We start from the raw sequence: 21,820 nt of genomic DNA on the forward strand, positions 1-21,820 counted from the left end.
GCTCTTTAATGGTTCCCCAACTCCTTGGAAGAAAAGTAGCTTCCATCTCACATCTCTCTACACCATCACGCCTTGCTCAGGACCGCCAGCATTCTCTACATTCTCCAGGCCCACAGAGCAACGCGGTCAATACCTTGTACAAATCCAACACGTCGTGGTGGAGAGAATGAATGAGAACTGGGAGGCCACCCAGAGATATGCAAACTAGTAAGAGGGCACAGAGGAGAGAGTTGGTGGGGGAGGAATGGGGGCCTCTCGAAATACAAGCGCAGTGGGGTCGCACATCTTGTTCATCCGTCAGATCAGGATTCTCACAGCCTAGGTTGCTGTCTGACATGAGAAGCTGCCAAGAAACCAATGGTACAAACTGCAGTGGATGAATTGGGGGGGGGGTTTCTGTGGGTGTAATGAGAGAGACTTGCTGTGAAGGTGTTACAGGGGTTGGTGAGAGGTGGGGGTCCAGGAGGAGGTAAAGGCCAAGGTGCAGTGAGGATGGAGACGGCAGTGAAGCATCTAGTTTTAGATATTTCCAGTCGGCAGCGTCTGCGAGAGAGTTGTCAGAGGGGACCCAGTGGGCAGCTGGAAATATTGGTCTCACACTCAGAAATGCGAATCGAGCTGGAGAGAATAGACTGGGGAGTGATCAGCCTGAGGATGCTAACGAGGGCCAGCGAGTAGAGGGGAAGGCAATGGCAGAAGGGTTGCGCAAAGAGGCAGAAAATATGGTCCCTGCCCTCACCACCAAGACAAAAATCAAGATTTGACATAGACCTTAAAGCTGTTTGTGCACCTGTCCATGTCTCCATGGCAACCCCAAAGCAAAGAAAGAGCTCTGCCCTTATCGCCGGCAAGGACCACACACAGATGGTCTCCGTCTTTCATAAGTCTACAAGTGCAGGTTACATCCCACACCGTGCCAGCCACAGGTAGGGGCTCCTGGTCCAGTCCTTTCTGGGCCCACTTTTCCCTAACTCTGATTCTCCACACACACACCACTCCCAAGCCATCATGAGGGTGGCCATAATGACCCAAATGCCAAATTCTAAGACACTTTGGGAGCCACTACGTTTGGCCTTCCTGGGGCAGCCAGTGCCCTTGGCCATTCTGTTTTCGTGGCTCTGGTAAAGACAAACGGAGATCGCTTGCACCGAGTGCTTGCTGGGTCGAAGTTTCAATAAGCCAGCCACACGGCACAAGGCACTGTCCCCACACCCCTGAACAGTGGGAAAACTGGGATTGGGAGGGTGTTGTAACTTTCTGAGACCTTCTGAGTTAGGGCTGCGCTGTAAAGACTTGAACTCAGGACATTTTAGGAACGAAAAGGTTTGTGTCCCTCAGCAATAAACATGGCTTCTCCATGGTTTCCTTGCTCTTGGGAGTCCTCTTTCCTCTCTTTCCCAGACTTCTCTCTGCTCTTCCCTGTAGGTCTGCCCCCCTCCAGCCTCCAGTGTGTGTGTGTGTGTGTGTGTGTGTGTGTGTGAGAGAGAGAGAGAGAGAGAGAGAGAGAGAGAGAGAGAGAGAGAGAGAGTCAGAGGTCCACCTTGGGTGTTGTTTCTTGGGATACTATCTGCACTGGTCTCAGAGACGGGGTCTCTCACTGGTCTGGCGCTTTCTCAGTAGGACTTGCTGAGTCCTACTTGCCTAGGGGATTCACCTGCCCCTCCTTTCCCAACCCTGGGATTTTATTTAAGCTTGTGCCACCACAGCTGTCTCTTTTGTGTGGGTTCAGGGTATTAACTGGGATCCCCTTGTTTGCACAGCAAGCCTCTTGCCAACTGAGTCATCTTCCGGGCCTTTCTTGTCTTACTTGTGTTCTTTCTGGTCCACTTCGCAACACTGTCTGGGTTCTGTGTGATCTGGGGCAAGTTTTGTTCAATGGTTCACCATCCCATCCACATACAAATGGCTCTCAAGATGGACACCACTCTCCTGCCTCAGGTTTTCCCTCCCTGTTATAGATCTGCTACTTCCTCAGCCTTGTTGCCTGTGAGGTCCTCCCAGGGTCTTGTGCTTAGTGGGCAAACAGTGGTACCACTGCCATTCACTACTCAGGCTGTTTCCTGTGCCCCCCTGAAGTGCCCCCCCCCATCCTCACTGTGCTGCATGACACCATCAAGGGTTCATCAGAGAAGCCAGAAGGTCAGGGATTACCCTCAACATCCTTCATCCCCCATCCAACACACAGAACGCTATCCATTCTTCCTCTCCAGTGCCCTCAGAGCTAAGCCTCCCCACAAGTTTCCATGCCTCCTGGCTGAGAGCACCATCAGTTCCCACCTTGATGATCCCTGGCTGAACTCCTCCTCTAAGGTTCTAAACCATTCCCCCTCCTCCGGATGGATATTTCTAGAAGCAAATGTGATCACATTGCCACCTAACTTTGTATCTCCCATTGCAGGTTATCTCTGACCCCAGAATGAAATGTAAATTTCTTGGTTGGCCCACAGTGGCTTGTGTGATCTGGTCTGAGAGAGGGTCTCGCCGTCCTCCCCATTCAACCTCAACTTCCAACGCCTCTGACTCGGTATCAGCCTTGCTCCTCTGCTGGGCACATCCATGAGGCTCTGGATGCTCACCCCAGTCTCTGTCTCTCTGCTGTCTAGGCCGTCTGTGCCCTGGATGTATTCATGTCATCATGATGTACTGCTGATGGAACTTAGTCATTAGGGTCTTCTCGCTCATCCCTTTGTTGGCAAGACCTGGCTCTTCTTGTATGTTGAGATTCTAATCCTGGTGCCTAGTGATTGTCAATATGTTCTCTAAAACCAGACAGAGCATCTCAGATATTGGGGGACAATGAGGAGATGGGACTGAGAAGGAACAGCTGAAGTTTTGCGTCTTCCCAAGGGGACCCATTGTGTTCCGCAAGGAGGAGGAGCAGGCCACCTTCTGTAACTACATAACCTTGCATTTCAAAGAAGCCAGCACCATAGAAAGCCAAATGTCCGACCATGGACTTCCTGGGCTCTATGGCCCAGACTGGACGTTAGTTTCAGTGGAAAGAAAGAACCCCTGATGGACCTAGAGTCAGAAGACCAGGGCTTGAGTCTGGCTTCTCGAATGTATTGAGAATCTCATTTTCAGACAGTACTGGGTCAGGTCTGACGTCACCAACACCCAGTTTCTGCAGCTTGGAACCCAGGAATGAAAAGCATTGCTCACCTCCTCCTGGGGTTGCTCGGAGGTGATGTATAGAGGTGGTTGGTTACACAGCACTAACGGGGTCCCACACCCCTTTGCTCAGGGCTTGCCTGGCAGTGAGTGTTCCCTGAAGACGTCTCTCTTCGCCTCTGCCTTGCTTTTCCTTGCTTTTCTGTCAGAGACGTCGAGCTCAGCCGAGCAGCTGGGAACCTTCCACTGAGAAGGAAGGCACGGCTTAGACATCTACACAGGCAGTTTTTAAACACGGGGAATATGGAGGAAATATCACAGGATCGACGGAGGGAAGCTTTAAAAAGAAACACAGGCTTACGTCAAAACAGTTGACTCAACTTGGCGGAAATGTCGGCCTCGGGGCAGGAGGGAGAGAACACAGACTCAGAGGGTAGAGACAAGAGACGGGCTCCTCACTATGCGGTCTCAGTGGACCCCTTCACACACAGTTCTAGGGATGAGAGGACAAGGAGCCGCACTGCTTGCTTGGTCATAGGGTAACTCTTCCCGGCATTTTGAAACACTTGTTCTTGTACCCAGCAATCTCACTTCTAAGCACATTTGCAGTCAAGAAAACGGGAAACAGCGTAAATGCCACTCAATAGCAGATCGGCTAATCGACTCCCAGCATAACCATGGAGTAGAACCATGAGTCGTCCATCGTTGATACCTTTCTTTGGATGTCGAAGTAACAAACACATCCCAGCAGGCTAAATGGTACGGGTATAGGAACTTTTTCCCACATGGGGAAATGTATCGATACGTGGGGACCTGTACTTTAGTTCAACGGAGTGTCCCTGCATTGCTCCATGAACTTCAGAACTGGACTAAATCCTTAATTACGCTCCTTGCCCATTGAAAATCCTTTAGGTCACTTATTTCTGACCTTTCCACTCCATCCTGGTTAGCGTATTGCCTCAGTCCTTGGAGTATCATCTCTGCCCCGCAGCAGACATCGAAAGGGTGTGGCTACCTGTCTTAGTTTTCTCTTGTTGTGTTGAGCACCATGGCCAAAAGCAACTTGGGGAGGAAAGGGTTTATTTCATCTTACAGTGTGTAGTGCATCATCCAAGGAAGACAGGCCAGAAGCTAGAGGGAGGAGCTGATGCCGAGGCCCTGGAGTTTACTGACTTGTTCTCCATTGCTTGCCCAGCCTTTCTTATAGAACCCAGGAGCACCACCCACAGCGAGCTGGGCTCTCCCACATTAATCAGTACGCAAGACAGTAGTACCCCCCCACAGACTTGCCTATAGACCAATCCTATGGGGGCAATTTTTTAAATTAAGACTCCCTCTTCCCAGATATGTTTAGGTTTGTGTCACTCTGACAGAAACTAACCAGAGCGCCATCTCTCGCGCGTTGTTTCTGCAGGTCACACGTCACCTAGGGAGACTACCGGAACTGGTACAAGGATGGTCACATGAACTTGGTGTCCTTAGGGGAGTGGGTAGCCCCTCAGAAAGCTGGATATCTCTGGGCCGGCCACTTGGCAATGAGCAGCGGGAGGAGGGGCATGCCAGGTGTGAGCAAGCCACCCCCACAGGGTGACGTGAGGGGCACATTCAGGACGGGACGGGTGACGCAGCTATGTGACCTTAGTCTAGACGGTCTTCCTTTCTGGGCTTCCGCTTCCTCATTTATAAATAAGACTTTGCCGCCATCAACATCTCTCAAAGCAAGTCCTTCGGTGTACTCCATCCCGGGTATGTTAATAGACGCCTCTGAAGGAGGATGCTGTGGTCAGATGCACTTGGGCCATGATGCTCGCATGCCGCATTCCATCCCGACGCTCCCAGGGAACATCAGCAGCCTCACAGCTCTGAGCAGTTCTACAGTAAACAAACTTACTTATTGATATTTATACCAACCTTTCTCACATTTATTTCACCTTGGACTCCTTAGGGGGAAACCACACACACACACACACACACACACACACACACACACACACATTCTTTGCTGAGTGTTGGTCTGACACCCGCACTGAATTCAGTTGCATCTGAAGTCATCCCTCCTCCTCCTCCCCCCTCCTCCTCCTCCCCCCCTCCTCCTCAGAGTCCATGGCCATGAACTTGCTGCTGCTCCCACAGCGCTTGCTGTCGCTCTGCATGGTAGCTTCTTAAGTTGATAGCAGACCATCTGGCCCTGTGGAGGAGAAGCCTGCTCCGAGAGAGGAGAGAGAGAGAGAGAGAGAGAGAGAGAGAGAGAGAGAGAGAATAGGCCTGTGGACATCACAGTATAGAGACTGATGGAATGGGACACAGGCAGGAAACGAGTCTAGAAGTGTTGGGACATCTGAATCCAGATGGGCCACTGGTACTGGACTGGGGCCACAAAACAGACATCCACAATGGAGGCAGAGCATTCTGAGGGCTGGGAAAGGACTTGTGAACTGTACTCTTCCATTTCCTGTAGGAATCCAGCCATCTGTCTGACATTCATAGCCAGGGTTGTATGGATGACTTCCACATTTGAATAGCATCACCTAATGAAGAGGTTTTGAAGTCCCACACATGCCTCAGTTTATTCTGCTGTAAAATGGAACCAATCCACAGGCTTGCCCCGCGAAGCCTGAGCGTGAGGATTGAGGAGTTGAAACCCATGAAAGTTTGCGGACTGGCTACAGGCATACAGCAGGCTCTCCCCAGCTGGGTAGCAGCAAGGGTTGACTATTGTACTTTATGTTCTTACCGAAGGTCTGTTCTGACTTGACAGCGCTGACACAGCCCTGAGCATCTCCACTGCACAGGACCAAGATAAAGCTCGATTTCCCCAGTATTCTTCATCTTCCCTCGGCTTTCTCCATCTCTGTGTGTCACCATCCCCACCTGGAGCTTGCATGAGGAGTCTGGAGGCGAGAGCTGGTGTCTCCCACTCCCCTTTCACATCCATCCAGATTTTCTGCAATGTTCACCTCCAAGTCTCTTTTCCACCTCTCAGCTCGGTTCCAGCTCCACAGTCTGCATCAAGCTTCCTCTCTGGACAAAGGCAGCCAGCGGTCTCTGAAGTGACCTCTCTGCTTTTCTCTAGGACTCTTTCAGCTGCAGCTTGAAGGACCTCTGGTGAATGAGGTTCGGGAAATAAAAGTGAGGCTTCCGGCTGTGGCACATTCACAGATGTCTGGCCTCTGCGGACACCCGCTCCTTCCCTCAACTACCTCCCCAGTGGGTCTTCTGTACCCCAGGCTCATGGGTCTTGCCAAAGGACTTAAACGGTAGCAAGACTTCCCCACCATCAGGCCTCCATCCGTGTCCTCTTTCTATGCGGCTGGGGCGCTTTCTCAGGCAAATCTCAGCCCATAGCCTTCTCTAGAGGTTTCCCACACTATACTCAGGTCCCCCTCCCCCCTCCCCCCTCCTCCCCGAGCGGGTCATCCCACAGGCAGCCTTGCAGCTCCATTTTCAGGACCTTCCCAACATGGCTCCCCACTAGCAATTATTCCTTTATTTGCAGGCATGTTTACTGTTCATCCATCTGCAAAGAAAATTCTCCAGCACTGGGTGCCAGCACCATTTGTGAGTAAGGCAGACACTGGCCCCATCTACGCTGTATGAGTGGTCCCCTCCTCACCCTGCCTCCTATCAAGTCTCAAGATGAAGCACACTGACTAATGAGCAAATAAAACCATCCAGGGGCTTTCATCAGATCAGCTCAGAGCTGGAACAATCAACCCACGCACGACCGACTGTGTGAGCGTTTAGACAACCAAGACGCCCGCCAGCTCACGCTGACAGCGCCCACCCGAGGCAAGATCCGTGCTCTGCACCTGCGCTCTGAGCACGCCTCCGAGTCAGGGGCTTCCACTCGATGACCAATGAACTTTGAGGTAGTTGTCTGCAAAGCAGCGTTTTCCGTGCAGCTGCTGTCTGGCCCCCAGGTTCTGCGGGGCATCCGGAGTGCCCGGATCGGTATCATCCCTGACGTGGCTTGACAATGGTGTCGAGAGGGAACTCACAGAGGAGTTCTCTCCCTGAGGAATGCTTATTAGAGCAGCAGTCGATGGTTCCAACCATTTTGCTTCCCCGTCTGTTTGCTGCTGTTTCCGGGGAAGCGAACATAAATGTTTATTGACAACGCAGTCATCAAGAAAATAAAGTCGCTGATTCATTGCCTTGCCCCGAAACCCGTTGTTTCTCTCGCTGCTTCCTTCCTCTTTATAAAGACACACTCTGAGGGAGAGCACATTTGGGGGACCCACTGGATGTGATGTGTTGCTGGCTACCATTTCTTTCTCCACCATCTACACAAAGATCAGGACTCCCATAAGGGTAGCAGATCAACCCCGTCTTTCCTCCAGAGGACCACCCCTCTGGGGTCTCAGAGGAACAATGGAAGTTTTGGGGTTTCTCAAGTGGGAACCGAGTGGTACCATGGTGACGCTGACCCTGTCCGTGGCTCTCTTGGCACTCCTGAAATGGTAAGTGCAGCCCACCCTAGGGACCCTGACATGGCGAGAAACGTCAGCCTGGAGCCTGGGCTGCCAGGTGGGGTGTGTGGGCATTTGTTTTTCTTCTTGTCTAATCTAGAGGGGGTTGAGTATTAACACCACTTCAGAATTAAAAGCAAACAGCCAGGTTAATCTTTTGCTAAAATGTGTGAGATCCAAGTGTCAGGAAACGTCGGTGGTTCAGTGACTGAGACGCCACACGTAATTAAGTCTGAAAGAGGCGGAAGGAGAAGAAAATTGCAAAGGCATTAGGGATGGCTGAAAGTGTTTCGTCAAACCCTGTCATATTGTCTCACCTTGCTTTCTGAAATCCTTTCTTCATGTTGAGTTTACAACGGATTCAGCCTCCTGGTTCACAGCATATTAAAGACATGCAAGCTCTTTGGCCGACAAATTGCAGCAAGCTGGTGACAGGGATGTCTACAGGTTTAGGGACAAAGTGACAGAGTGAATGTCCTAACTTTCTGCTATGTTATGGAAGGGAATATGTTCCAAACGAGGTGTGCGGTGCAGTGCCCAGGACGCTGGAGGTCCTGAAAGAATCTTAAACTGGAGCTACACCGCCTCTCCCCTGCGGGTCTGTTAATTCAACAGCAGATTTCTTAATCTGGCCCCAGTGATGTCTGTAAAAGAAAGGCCTCACAAAGAGCTGCGTTTGTGTCTGCCCGGCCTGTCAGCTACCTTCCTTAGCGTTGCCTCTGTATTCCCAACCACCTGGATTTAGTTCTCTCTGGGTTTTAAGGGGAAAGTGGAAAAAAATAATAGAGCTGGAAGAGAGTTTGAATTTATGTTTCTAGGGGTAATAAAGCCTCCTGTAGATTAATAACTGGGAAGGCACTTTGAAAAACATCAAGCATTATGCAAATGCGAGGTATTATTCTTCTGGAATTTGCATAGCCGAAAGTGGAATGCGCGTTTGATGTTCTCTGATGATGAAATGACTTCTTGGAAATTGGCTCTGAAACCCGGCTTCAATCCCCGTGCTCTTTTGCTTTTTAACTGGTTTAATTATTTTTTGAACTTTTCTGTCTCAGCATGGCTTATCTGGCACGGAAACCAGCCACACGTAAAGACAAGAGCAAATGGTAACCACTCGTCCCCAAGCCTAATCATCTACTCCGGTGTGCTTTCCTGCTCTGTGGAATCAAACACACGGTCTATGACATGCAGTAGAAGCATAATCGGTGCCAGCCGCTGTGACGGACTCCTGCCCGTGTAACCTAAAAGCAGAGGAAAACATGACTGGGGCTGGGGAAGATAGCTCAGAGGGAGAGCACATGAATAGCCTGTGGGGTGTCCTAGATTTGAACCCCCACACTGTAAAAGTCTGTAGTGGATGGCTTTATGCATATTCTCATTTCTTACTATTGTTCTGATTATGGGCTGGGGCTATAGCTCGGTTAGTAGAGTGCTTGCTTACTGCTCACAAAACCCTGGGGTAGGGGGCGGCGGAATCCCCGGCACCACCTAAATACTGGGTGCAGGGGCGTAAACCTGTAAACACCCCCCCCGAATCTGGCAACAGGATGAGAAGTCAAAGGTCAACCTTACCCAACCCAGACTGTGTAAGATCTTGTCTCAAAAAAAAAAAATGAAATGTTTATTAATGCTACTTTCTCTTCTGTATCGGCTGTGTTCTGTGGCGCTCAAATCCTTACCCACGCGAGTCGTCCAGGTGGTCCTGCGGCATCCATGCCTCCCTGGCACACACTTCTACGTTCTCTCTTGGTGTCTTTTTCATTTCTGTATTCCTAACTCTCAGCTCTGCGTCTGACATATAGCATGGCCTCGATAAATGTTTGATGAGCAAGTGAGCGGGCCGCATATGTTACCATTGCTCTGACCATGGAGAGGGCCCGTGTCCTGCCTGATAAGCTGCATAGCTGGGTGTTCCCAATCAGCTTTCTGCAGAGACTCACGGACACACCATCCGGCACGGCAGCTGTGTGTGCGTAATCTACTCCCAGGCCCTATTAATAGCTGGGTTCAAAGACGCAGGGTGAAGGCAGAGGCGCAGAGCACAGGTGGTGAATGGGAAGGAAGAGTTTAGCTTCCGTTTGTTATCACAGAAATATTTATCGACCTGTTAATGTGTGCCAGCATGGTGGGAGGCCCCAGCAGAAGGTCGGGGGAACGGGAGATCTGGATCAAATGAGTCAAGGGCGGGGTGACATGGCTGTCTGTGGTGGGGGTGAGGTGGGTTGAGCTCAATGTCTACACAGGTGAAAGTTGTTGGGGAGGAAGGTAGCCCCCTGTTTGATTTTGGCAAGGTTTCCAACCCTCTGGCTACATTTCCTGTGAGCATCTATGTATATATAGGGGTTGTGTCTCAAGGGGAGGGGATCAAAGGCCAGGAATTTGAGGTATAGAGAGACCCTCATGGTCATCTTGTACCCAAGAGCAATTGTAGAGATTGGTGTCGTCTAGTGGGCTATCTACCAAGTGTATCCACCTTTTGGTATTGGCACCCAACATCGTCATCTGTAAAGTTCACAGTTGAGAACTATGCAACCGAGTTACAAAAGAAAACCACACGTACATGTATGCACCAGCACGCGCATGCGCGCACACCCCCCCTCTCATGTTTTAAGTAAGGGGTAGTGGCCTATGCCTTTAATCCCAGCACTCAGGTTGTAGAGGCAGGCAGGTCTCTGTGAACAAGAGCTAGTTCCAGGACAACTCAGTGAAACCCTGGCTGGAAATAAACCAACAAATAAATAAATAATTTAAGTACGTTTAAGATTTTGTGTTGGGCTGAATTCATGGATATCTTTGGCCATGTGTGTTCCGTGGGATGTTGTTTGCAGGCACCGACCTGACCTCCTTTAGGCGTTCCCTCTGACTAGTCCAGAGGACACTGAAATACGCAGCCTAAGTGCTTAGCAGATAGAGGCACCAGGGACCCCGAGGTGGCATCATGTTCCCTCCAGTCCGTGAGTTCTTCAAGGGCTTGTGCAGGATCTCCATTCTCATTGCAATTCTGAAAGCATGGAGCTCGTGGCAGAGGACTCTGCTGATGTCTGGCCGAATGAGGTCAACTTGACAAGTCCATATTCATCAGCTCCAGATTCGCGGAGTGGCCTCTGTCGCTTCAGCCACTCCACCTCCCCAGTCTCTCCCGACAGCTGTACACTGGTCACACTCACCTGTGCATTGCTGCGAATGGCAATGCCCTTTCCTCTGTTCTTTCCTTCAACAGAGCTCAGGGGTGTGATCCTGGTGGAGCGTCCCTCCAAGCCACGGAGAAGCCCACCTCTGCCTGCTTCCTCTTTCGCTCCCAGTGCCTGGCACATAGATGTCTGATAAATGCTGGCAGGAGGCCCCGAGTCTACTTGAGCCTTCTGTTAGACTTCATGGTTGCGCAGAAATCCAAACCTTCTGCCACGAGTCTCACTCGCTTCCTGAAGACCTCGTGTGTGTGGTGTGAGGCAGCGTGGTGCCTGCTTTTATAATATTGCAACTTGACTGTTTCTACTGCCCTGCTCTCCTTGTACAGCCGAGACGATGGTCTTAGTAATAGCAAATGGTTATTAAGTATATGAATGGATTTGGAAGAAAGACAAAGCAATTCCATTTTATTTAAAGAGAGACTGCTATAAACGAGGTGTGGTATTTTTTGATCATTTTCCTCAAACTGAATTGATATCATTTTTCAAAGACGTCCATTTAAACTGGCTGATGTTTGGTTAAGTGATGTGATCTGGGGCCTTAGTGGGTCAGGGCTGCTTCACTAGGATTGGGGGCATAGTCGAGTATGTGTGTGTGTGTGTGTGTGTGTGTGTGTGTATACTGGGTGCCTCCTTATGTTATTCCCTACCTTACTTATTGAGACAGGGTCTCTTTCTGAGCCTGAAGCCCACTGATTCTGCCATACCTGTTTTCTTATGTCCGATGCTAGGGATCCAAACGCAGGTCTTCATGCTTTGCCCACGGAGCCATTGTCTTATCCCCATCAGATGAAGACTCCCTTGTCATCTGATGGTACATCAGATGTCATCTGATGGCAGAGCGCCTGCGTGGCATGGACAAAACCCTGGGTTTCATACCCAGCTCTGAGACGGGGGTGGCGGGAGACATCGCTTTTCTGAATAAAACTGTTTGAAACTCTTACTCCAAGAAGTAAGCTGAGTTGAATATTGCTTAAGGCACTCTTAAGTACTAGTGTGTTTCAACTTTCAAGCAATGCCTCAGGTCTGGCAGCTGGATTCCTGGGGTAGATAAAGATTTCTTTATCCTGTTAGAAAGAGTGTGAGAAAATATTAATAATAGGTTTCTTTCAGTGGTAGGGTTAGGGGAGATTTTTTTTTCTTCTTTTAGCCTTTCTATAGCTTTCCTATTTCTTTAAGGAGTGTGAATAGCAAAAAAAAAAGAGTAATTTTGCTTTTAAAAAAAAACGTAGGATTGAGAAATTCTCCTTCCAACAAGTACAGGGCACACAGGAAGAAACTGTGCACTTTGGGAACAGAGGTTTGGAACCTGAGGTGTCACAGTTTTTGCGGCAGCGGGGGGGCGGATTGGGGGATTGGAAGGGTGGTGTGATCAGGTGTGATCAGCATGGAAGGTGGTATGAAGATGGTGGACAGCGCAAGCCCTCAAACATGAGCATGGGGACGGGGAGGGAGAGGGGGGTCTATCTTGGGTAGGTGGAAGGGCTTTTAATGCCAGGTTTAAAACTCTGGTTTCAGGCCCAGAGGTGTGAGTTGGTTCAACATTTACATAGGAATCTGAGTGAGAGGTGTGCTGATAAATGCTCCTAAGTCTAGTTTCAATTAAAATGTGTTTGAGGATTACTAGGACTTGAGATTATCATGGAACACCCCACCCTTTTGCTCAGAAGTTTCTCAGAAGAGAGCTTGCTTTCTGCATGGGAGACCAAGCTCCATTTCTAGGGCCTTATCTACTGCCTGGGCATATTTAAGATAAACCACTGGGGCAGAATGTGGCTGCCAGATAAGCCCAGAGCACGGCAGAACAAGAAAAATATTTCAGTCAGCCCTCTATATGGGTCTGCATTCATGGATTCAACTGACCTCAGGTTAAAATACAAAAACAAAATAAAACAAATGTGGTAGTAATTAAAAAAAGGGGGGGGCTGGAGAGATGGCTCAGAGGTTGAGCCTATGGTGCCTGCACCTGTACTGAACATGTGTGGATTTTACCTCGCCATCACTCCCGGAACAATACAGCATAGCATTTACTTAGCACGTCCACTCGTCGCCGTGGCTATTCTAAGTTGTCTAGAGGTGATTGAAAGCACAGAGGAGAATGTGTGTATACAAAGCCGGAATCATTTTCCATAAAGGACCAAAGAATCTTGTGTTTTGATGTCTGTTGGGGGTCTTGAAAATTAGGTCATGTGGATACCAAGGGACACTTGTGTTTTCTGATACAATCAAAGATAGAGGGAAAGGTGGCCAGGATCACAAAGTCAGTATTCACGGACTGAAGAGCAGTTTGGTCGCCATTCCCGGTTTTTTGTTTCTGACAATATTTGGAATGTTAGATCTGAGGTAGGCCTGCTCTTTTTGGAGATTCATAGATCAAAGGCCCTGGAAAATGTCACAGGAAAGAAGCCCATTCAACTTCATTTACTCCGGTATTCCCACCTTTATTTGGTGGGTGATGCTGTGTGCAGCCTTGGTGGCAGGGAAGTCAAGCCCTTTCCCTGGGAAAGACAGCTGGATGCGTCCAGGGCTGGTGAAAAGGGAAGACTGCTACTGAGGGGCTGAAAGATTCAAGTTACCCTTTGGGGACCCTCAGGCTCCAAGGCTGGATGTGTTGTTCCCTATGGAACAAGAAAGCTAGGGAGTCTAGTGGCAAAATTAGGGCTCACAAGAGTTCTGGCTCAAAGTTCAACATCAGAGGAGTGGCAAGAAGCACATTGGTTCGGGTGGCAGGAACGCTGCTCTGGGAGTGAGTCAGTGCCCTTGCCATCCAAGGCACTTGGGTACAGTGTAGGCAGCAGCAAAGAGGGCCACAGAACCTTCTGGACCTGGACGGCTTTGGCATTGTTCAGTGTAGGGCTATGTGGACCTAGCTACTCTGCTCCTGGAAGGTTGGCTAAACCCAAATTATCCACAAATGATGATTCTTCGTTTGTCTCGACCCCCTACTCATTCTAAGTGGCAGCCCCGGGACCTGACAGAGTGCCCCAGAAGCTTGGAAGTACACCCCAGGAACAGCATTGGGGCCCTCACTGCAGCCTTGTGAATTACTCTTGTTTCTCCTCTCCCAGTCCCAGTCCTTCAGCCTTTGCTTTTGTTTTTAAGTTTTTCCTTTCTGTTTATGCATGTTTTGTGCATATATGTCTGTGTATTACCTGCATGCAGTACCTGAGGAGGCCAGAAGAGGGAGTCAGATACCCTGGGACTTGAGTTATGGCAGGTTGGGCGTGACTGTGTGGATGCTGGGAATTGAACCACAGTCCTTTGGAAGAGTAGCCACTGCTCTTAACAACGGATGCCTCTTTACTGACCCTTAACCTTTAGACTTTGTTTTTATTGATTTTTTTATTTGTTTGCAGAGACAGGGTCTCACTACATAACCCTGGCTGGCCTGGAACTTGCAATTAGAGCAAGCTGACCTCAGACTCACACAGATTCCTCTGCCTTTGCCTCCTGAGCTCTGGGATTACCAGCATTACACACTTCCATGTGTGACCTGTTTTTGTTCTTTTGAGACAGGGTCTCATGTAGCTCATGCTGGCCTCTAACTCACTATGTAGTCAAGGATGACCTGAAACTTCTGATCCTCCTGCCTCCGTCTTTTGAGGCATGTACAAAGCCAGGCATGTACCGCTATGCCAGGCATTACACAGTCTTGGGGATCAAACCTTGGACCTTGTGCATGCTAAGTAAGCACTCTATCAGCTGAGCTGCGTCTCCAGCCCTGTCAACCTCTCTGAGTCATCGCCAGTCAGACACGACTTTGCCAGCAGATGGGCCTTAATGCGCTGGGGCTTGATGCGCAGGGAAGAACACAGTGGGTAGTTTAGACGTGGGGGACTATCTCAGGCAGGGAAGGATCCCAAGCAAAGGCCCATTAGAGGTGGTAACTTCCAGTGAACAGCACATTAAGAGTGTGAATAATAGACACTTTAGAAATACGTTTCAAAGGCCGTGGATAATTCCCAGTGCCTCGGAGCCCCTAGAGAAGAATGCACGCTGCTCCCCCCTTTTTGCTTTTTTTGCATTTTTGCCTGGAATACAGTGGGTACTTCAGTTTAATAAGGCACTGATGAGTGTGGAGATAAAAACCACGCCTGCTTATGAAAACTAGGTCTGTGCTTCCTCCAGGACTATTTCCACAGACTATTACGGGTTTTTTTTTTTTTTTTTGGTTTTGTTTTGTTTTCTCTTTTCAATAGTCATGTACGGTGTCTTTGTCCTTCTCACTTTATTGATTTTCCAGAACTAGAGTACGAGGTGGGACTGTAAAGCAACGTGACTGATTATTTTAGCATGCGCACCAGAAGTTATACAGCCAGATGTATTTTATGACCTTCAAAGGCATTTTCCTGATAGGCTGAGCCCTCGCGGCAGATCCACCACGAACAGGAACTGTGTCCTTAGGACCAAAGTGTCTAGATGTGGGCTGGGGAGCCCTTGAGCAAAGTGTCTTTGTTGAGAGAGGATTGGTCCTTAAAAATAGCTCCCAATTTGGTAAATAGGTGATTAAACTGGCAAATAGTATTTGCTATTCGAATAAAAGGTGATTATAAACAATAAAGCTTCCGGGCACTATTTGTTCATTGAGGCAAATGAACCAGTTGTGGAAGACTTTGAATTCTGCCGGAAGGCCAGATTCACTGGGCAGATGATTGTTGTTGTGGGCTTGTTGTGTTTTTAGTTTTTAAGGAAACTGTGGCAATATTCTCGTTTCTTATGACCATTCCTTCTGTGTGTGTGTGTGTGTCTGATTGTTCTTGTATGTGAACATTAGCATGTGTGTGTACACACATGTGGGCATAGAAGCCAAGGGTCAAAATCAGGTGTTTTCCACAATTGTTTCTCTGCCTTCATTAAAAAAAGAAAATTATGTGTCTGGGTACATCTGTCTGGGTGGGGGTGGCAGATGCCCTTGGAGGCCAGAAGAGGACATTGGATTCCCTGTAGCCGGAGTTACAGGCAGCAGTAAGGTTTTAGATGTGGGTACCAGGAACAAAACCGGGGTCCTCTGCAAGAGCAATACATGCTCGGAACTGCTAAGCCATCTCTCCAGCATTTCCACCTTTTTTTTTTCTTTTGAGACAAGAACCTAGAGTTCACTGGTTGGGTAGGTTGGATAGCCAGGAAGTACCAGGGATCCCCTGTCCCTGCTTCCCAGTGCTGGGGTTCTAGGCACACACTGGCATGTCTGGCTTTTTACATGGGTGCTGGGAATCTAAATTCAGGTCTTCATGCTGTGTGGGATGCACTTTCCTGACAATTTCCCATCCTTCCCTTCCTTATCTAGAAAGGAATTTGGGCTTCTGGTGGCATCTCGTCTTGAGACAGGGATATCAGTTGTTTTATGTTGTATGACCACCACGTTTAAAGGGGTGAGGAGGTTCACTTCGGTTCATGGTGGCCCCGGGACAACTCAACCCGTGGTGATAGGCGCTTGCAGCATGGTTACTTCCCATCTTAGTGGATCAGTACGCTGAAACCCAGGCCAGAGCCTGAAGTGGCTATCACCTTCCAAGTTCACCCCCAGCAACCTACTTCTGTTAGCTAAGCCACAGTCCCAAAGGGTCTACAAGTATCCAGAATAGTGCCCACACTGGGGACCAGGTATTCAAACACACTAGCTGTGGGAGCCATTGCCCATCAAGAGCACGACAGGCAGAAATGAAACAAGAATCCCACTTCTTACAGCAATGAAGCAAGTGTCAGTCTTATGCCCGCGCCTCCCTGAGCTACTCAGGGACCTGCTTGACATCTGCTGAGGACGCCAAGAAAGTGGAAGTGGCTTTCCCAGAAACAGAGCTACTGAGTGTTCTCTTCCCCCTCCCCAGATACCCCAAGAGCAAACAAGTAGGCTATCCTTTCCTATCTAAGGTACACACTCACCTTTGGGGACCCCCGTAGTCCTTCAGGGACTTGTTCCTTGTGGCAGGGATAGCCTGCAGGGAAAGTGTCTTTGGGGAGCCGGGAGATAAAGGGCAGATGGTCGTGTGACCATTGTCTTGGTGACTGGAGGCCTCCTGAATCCTGACTCATCAGAAATGTGCGATAGTGTACATCTTGGTAAGTGGGGTGAGAAGGACTATGGATTCAGGGTTCCTCTGGAACCCCTGGCAACTTTGGTTTGTCACCAGCTTAAGCAGAGTACAGCTCCAGGCCATACGGATGAGCTACCCCACCCCTCTTAGACAGCCTCACACCAAGACATGCTTCTGAAGTTTCATCTCCAGGGACGGCTGGTTCCTGAAAGAAGTCCCAGAAGGAGGCTGCCCACCCCCATTTTTCAAAGGATTTGGGAAAATGGTATCAGAGGTGATCCAAGAAGCTAAGCCAGCCTCCTCGAAACAGGGGCTTCTCCTCTACCCAAACCCTCCTTCCCGAGGAGGGCACAGACATCCTGGGAAAAGAGCCAGAGAGGGCCAACATTGCAACACACCACACTAGCAACTGTCTCCACATTCTGACCAGGGAGTGCCCTCAACTCTTTCCGTGGTACTCTTCTGCCTGGCACACAGCACCTTCCTCTTCTACAAGCCCTCCTGCCAGAAGGTCTCCCCTGGCTGCTTCATTATATCCTGTCCACCCTTCAAAAGCCCGCCTTAGTGTTCTTCTTCCACGGAGGACCCTTCGACCAGGCCAGTGTGCAATAAGCCTTGTCTTTCTGCCCCGTTCTCTCTAAGTGCTGCACGCTCCCATCCTGTCTTCCCAACCGTATGCCCTGATGGAAGCCTCTGAGTAAAAGTCACAAGTGTCCCGTAGCTGCTTGGTAAATATCAGCCACCGTTCTGATGCCCACCTAACCATTACCGCATCATTGCTTCATGGGATACTGTTACAGACATGGCCGAATGTGCACGTGCGTGCGCAAAGGAGGGCGGGAAGAGTTTCCCTCCCGTGTGCCCACGGATGCCACTGCATTTCCAGCACCTGGCAGAAGGTCTTGCTTGTGACTTCTACTTGAAAAAGTAAATAACTCTCTGTTCATTCAAGCAGTGAATGCCAAGGGTTTTCTTGACTGTGTCCTGGTGTGCCTCGTGGCTATGCTGTGGGCAGCGGTCCCATGAACTCAGGGAGGCAAAGCATTAGAAATGAGAGAACAAGACTAGGAAAGATGGGATGGGTTGGGATGGAATGCAGACATGGTGGTAGAGGTGTTGCGTGGTAGAGCATCCCAACCCCTGGGGTGGGGAGAAGAGGCACGTGACCACCTGTAGAGCAGGAGCAAAGAGTGGGCATTGCTCTGCATTGTCCTCTGGATCACCAGCCCCGGTAGTGTGAGCATCGGCCTCTAGACTCTTCCCCAATATCCACTGTTGGCACGATTGTCCCCATAGGTCTACTGCCCCATTGTCCCCACCACAATGTGTATTTATGTAGAGATTGATTGATCTCGCCCATTGTAATTATTTAGCTACGAACCAATTGGCAGCCCTGCCAACGAGCAGAACTGATCAATGAGATAGCCAGCATCTGTGGGCCCAAGTTATCATTCTGCTCCAGAGCAAAAAGACTTGACATTTCAGCTAACCTGCACCCTCTTATTGTCAATAAAGGCACAATTTACATTAGACTCCCTGAGATGGGGAAAATACTGCACACACCACTCTCCCACCTTCACAGATCGATAGGCAGTGGCCACGGGCTGCGGAGCGCTGGGGAGGGACCACAATCCGTTACACACCTCACCCCTCTCTGAGCACACAGGCAGCGGGCACTTCAGCAACCGCATCCCCTGACAGGAGAGGCTGCGGAGGTCAAGGGTGGAAAGCTCAAAGGAAAAGCGTCGTGCGCTGGGAATCAGCCAGACCTTTCATTTAGGGACCAACGATTTCCTGCAGAGTGATGTTGGGCAGGTCACATTTCCCTTCTCATTTCCTGTGGGTAAGAAAAGGTCAACAGCCCCCCACTTCTCCGCACACACACACTTCCACCTTGCTGCTCTTGGCTCTTTGGGACTCCATCTTGGTCCCCCCCCCAGCCCCTCCACTCCCCCTCCCCACCCCATCTCTCATCCCTACAGCTAGTCATCAATCCAGCCTGTCTCCAGTTCTAGGTGGCCCTGGATCTGTCCCTTTTCTATCTACTCCCCTATGGCTGAAGGCGGCTAGAGAATCGGAGACTGGGAGCCTCCCCTGCTTGCCCTGTCCCCACTTCCTCAATTTCACCCTATACCTGCAGTCAGGAGACCCCACAAGCAGCTAACTGCACCCCAGTGTGAAAAATAAGCCTTCCCCGGGCCTCCTTCCCTTAAATCAGCTCCTCCTGGCTTAGCTCACGAGGGCTCTTGGGGACCTGTCCTTGCCGGTGCTTCTCCAGTCACTTCTCAGATGTCCCCCCTTTGTCCCCAGTTCCCCTGTGCGCTGCTGCCTAGTTCCCATTGTTTGCGGGACGTTGGCTTCTTCACTCAGCTGACAGCTTCATCCCTTGCATCCCCAGGCTCTCCTCACACCTGTTACCTTCTCTCTTCCTGACCACCCAGCAGCGTCCCCACCTGAAGGTGGGTCCCCCCAAAGCAGGAGCAGGTATTACTCGCTTTAGTTGGAATTCTCAGCATTGGGCCCAAGCACTCAATACACGCCTATAGGGCAATAGGCACTCAGTGACCTGAACGTCTGAACTGAACAAAAAGACACAACCTATAGGACTTCGTGGGGGCACAAACGAACACCCAGAACTGTCACCTTAGGGAATACCACTCAGTTCTGGATGAGTACCACCGGGACCAGCCACCACCCTCATCTGTTATAATCGTAAGAGATTTCCCTTTGTAAGCCGTGCTATGCTATAGTGTGGGTTGAAGTTCATCTCTGTCCTACTTACTAGAGCAAAGATGTGACGCATCACCAAGTGGGCAGCTGAGCCCACTCAGGGAAACAATACACTCTCAAGGCATTAGCAGCTTGCCAGTCCGCAGACCCCTTACTCGTGTCTGCCTCTCCCACTTTCTATGTTGGCTCAGAGCTTGGACTTTCTGATGACCTGGGTTCAAATTCTGAGTGTCCTTGACCTTAAGACCTTAAACAAGCTAGGTAAGATACTGTGCCTCAATTTACCCAAGGGTAAAATGTGTGTGCACATTCACACACACACACACACACACACACACACACACACACACACGGGAAGGCAGGCAGTACAGGGGTGCCGTGGGTACTTTTACCAAGGCCAGAGCGTCCCAGCCAGCTTTGAACCTCAGACCTTTGATTTTCCATATGATGCAGAGGAGGTGGCCATACTTTCTTTGAAAGTGGGGGCGTTTTGAACAGTTTGCCCACTACAGCAACATAAACTATTGTTAACCCCTTGGTGTCATAACTTTGTCCCGATCGGCTCTTAGTTCAGAATCTCTTTCTTGAAAACCTGCTTTGCAAAACAGCCCCCTAACTCCGCCTACTTCCCAGAAAATGTTCACGTTTTCCCATGTCACCACTGACATTCACCACCTGTCTTGAAGGGAAGACGCCGCCTCTTTCCGGGTGGCTGCTGGTTTCCTTGCCTTTGGGTGTGAGGACTTGAAGTGTAAATGACGTGTGGCAAATTGGCACGTAAACCCTGTGAAGCCTTCCTCCTTCCTCTCCTAACCGAAGGCACTGCGTTTCCTGCTCACTGTAGCCCCAGTCTAACTCTCCCCGTCCTTTACCACGCCACCAAAGAGGTTTCTTTATACCTTTTATCTTAGACCAAGTGAATAATGCAGTTAGCTAGCCGCTAAACTAACCAACCCACCAGCAAACTAGCCAAATCACGAACCAGCTAGCCAAAGAACCACTTACCACTCTCTTTCTTGACTATATATTCTACCCACTACCACTCTGTTTTTTTTTTCTCCCCATGCCAGCGAGTGCTCAAGAGGACCCCACACTTCCCAACTTGCCTTCCAGTTCTTGTGTAGTTTGGTTTCTGTTGCTATGATAAAACACTGACCAAAAGCAACCTGGGGAAGGAAAGGGTTTGTTTGACTTATAGGTTACAGCCCATCATGAAAGGAAGTCAGGGCAGGAACGGAGGCAGGAACAGAAGCCGAACCCATGGAGGGGTGTTGCTTACTGGCTGGCTTTCCATGGCTTGCTCAGCCTGGTTTCCTATGCTACTCAGGACCACCAGCAGGCTTGGCATCACCCACAGTGGGCTCGGCCCTCTTACATCAATCATTAATCAAAGAAGTGCTCCACAGGCTTCAGTGGTGTTGGCCTCTTGTTAATAACAGGTGACTCTTCTGCCCAGCTGCCCAGGAGTCGCTGATTAGTAATCAAACTTTACCACCAAATGGCCCTGCAAGAGTCTTTTCAAGACTCTAACTTCCCTCTGAAACTTCACAAACCATTTACAGCACCACTTCCAGCGTGCATTTACAAGCTCCCACAGAACTCTGAGCAGCAAACAGCTTTCCCAGCCCCGAGTTCCAGACTCCTTCCACAGTCCTTCCCGAAAGAATGTGGTCAGGACTGTGCTGGCCATACCTTACGATCCCGGTACCAACTTCTGTGTGAGTAACTTTCTGTTGCTACAGTAAAACACCATGATCAAAAACTAAGGAGTTCATTTTGGCATACAGTTCTCGAAGGACGAGAGTCCGTCATGGTTGGGAGACAGGGCAGCAGGCAGGCTTGGCAGCTGGAGCAGGAAGCTGAGAGCTCAAACCTTCCATAAACAGGAAATGATGAAAGCAAACAGGAAGTGGTGTGAGACAATAAACACTTAAAGCCATCCCCCAGTGTTGTGCTTCTTCTAGCAAGGCTCCACCTTCTACAGGTTCCACAGCCTCCCCAAGCAGGGCCACCAAGTGCCAAGATCCCCAACTCTATGGGGGACATTCAAACCACCCCAGCTCTGCAGGGGCTCCAGAGACTTTCTCACCATAACAGCTCACCATATATTCAAGGTCTTTTTTTTTTTTTTAATGTGCATTGGTGTGAGGATGTCAGATTCTCTGGAACTGCATTTACAGACAGTTGTGAGCCACCATGTGGGGGCTGGGAATTGAACATAGGTCCCCTGGAAGAACAGCCAATGCTCTTAACCGCTGAGCCATCTCTCCAGCCCTCATGTCTCAAG

At 49.8% G+C, this 21,820-nt stretch overlaps 1 protein-coding gene and 1 long non-coding RNA gene across 3 annotated transcripts in view; one reads left to right on the plus strand and one right to left on the minus strand.

The window, feature by feature from the left end:
• Nucleotides 1-4,160: 4,160 nt before the first annotated feature.
• LOC146889528 (uncharacterized) lies at nt 4,161-9,567 on the minus strand. 2 transcript variants are annotated; one of them, XR_014999886.2, is made up of 3 exons: nt 9,260-9,567; nt 7,898-8,821; nt 4,161-4,983 (listed from the first exon to the last, which is right to left on the minus strand). It is a non-coding gene; the product is annotated as an uncharacterized LOC146889528 (long non-coding RNA). The 2 variants fall into 2 exon arrangements; XR_014999885.2 differs by lacking the exon at nt 4,161-4,983 and adding an exon at nt 5,217-6,213 and having other exon boundaries at nt 9,260-9,566.
• Tbxas1 (thromboxane A synthase 1) overlaps nt 7,159-21,820 on the plus strand; it is a 165,107-nt gene continuing 150,445 nt past the window's right edge. The window contains exon 1 of the mRNA XM_087901627.1: nt 7,159-7,571. Coding sequence (XP_087757753.1) covers nt 7,483-7,571 — 89 coding nt within the window. The 5' untranslated portion in view covers nt 7,159-7,482. The remainder of the gene's footprint in view (nt 7,572-21,820) is intronic.

This window comes from Myodes glareolus, chromosome 25 (assembly GCF_982192425.1).
Source record: "Myodes glareolus chromosome 25, mMyoGla1.1, whole genome shotgun sequence".
In the NCBI taxonomy this organism is placed as follows: domain Eukaryota; kingdom Metazoa; phylum Chordata; class Mammalia; order Rodentia; family Cricetidae; genus Myodes; species Myodes glareolus.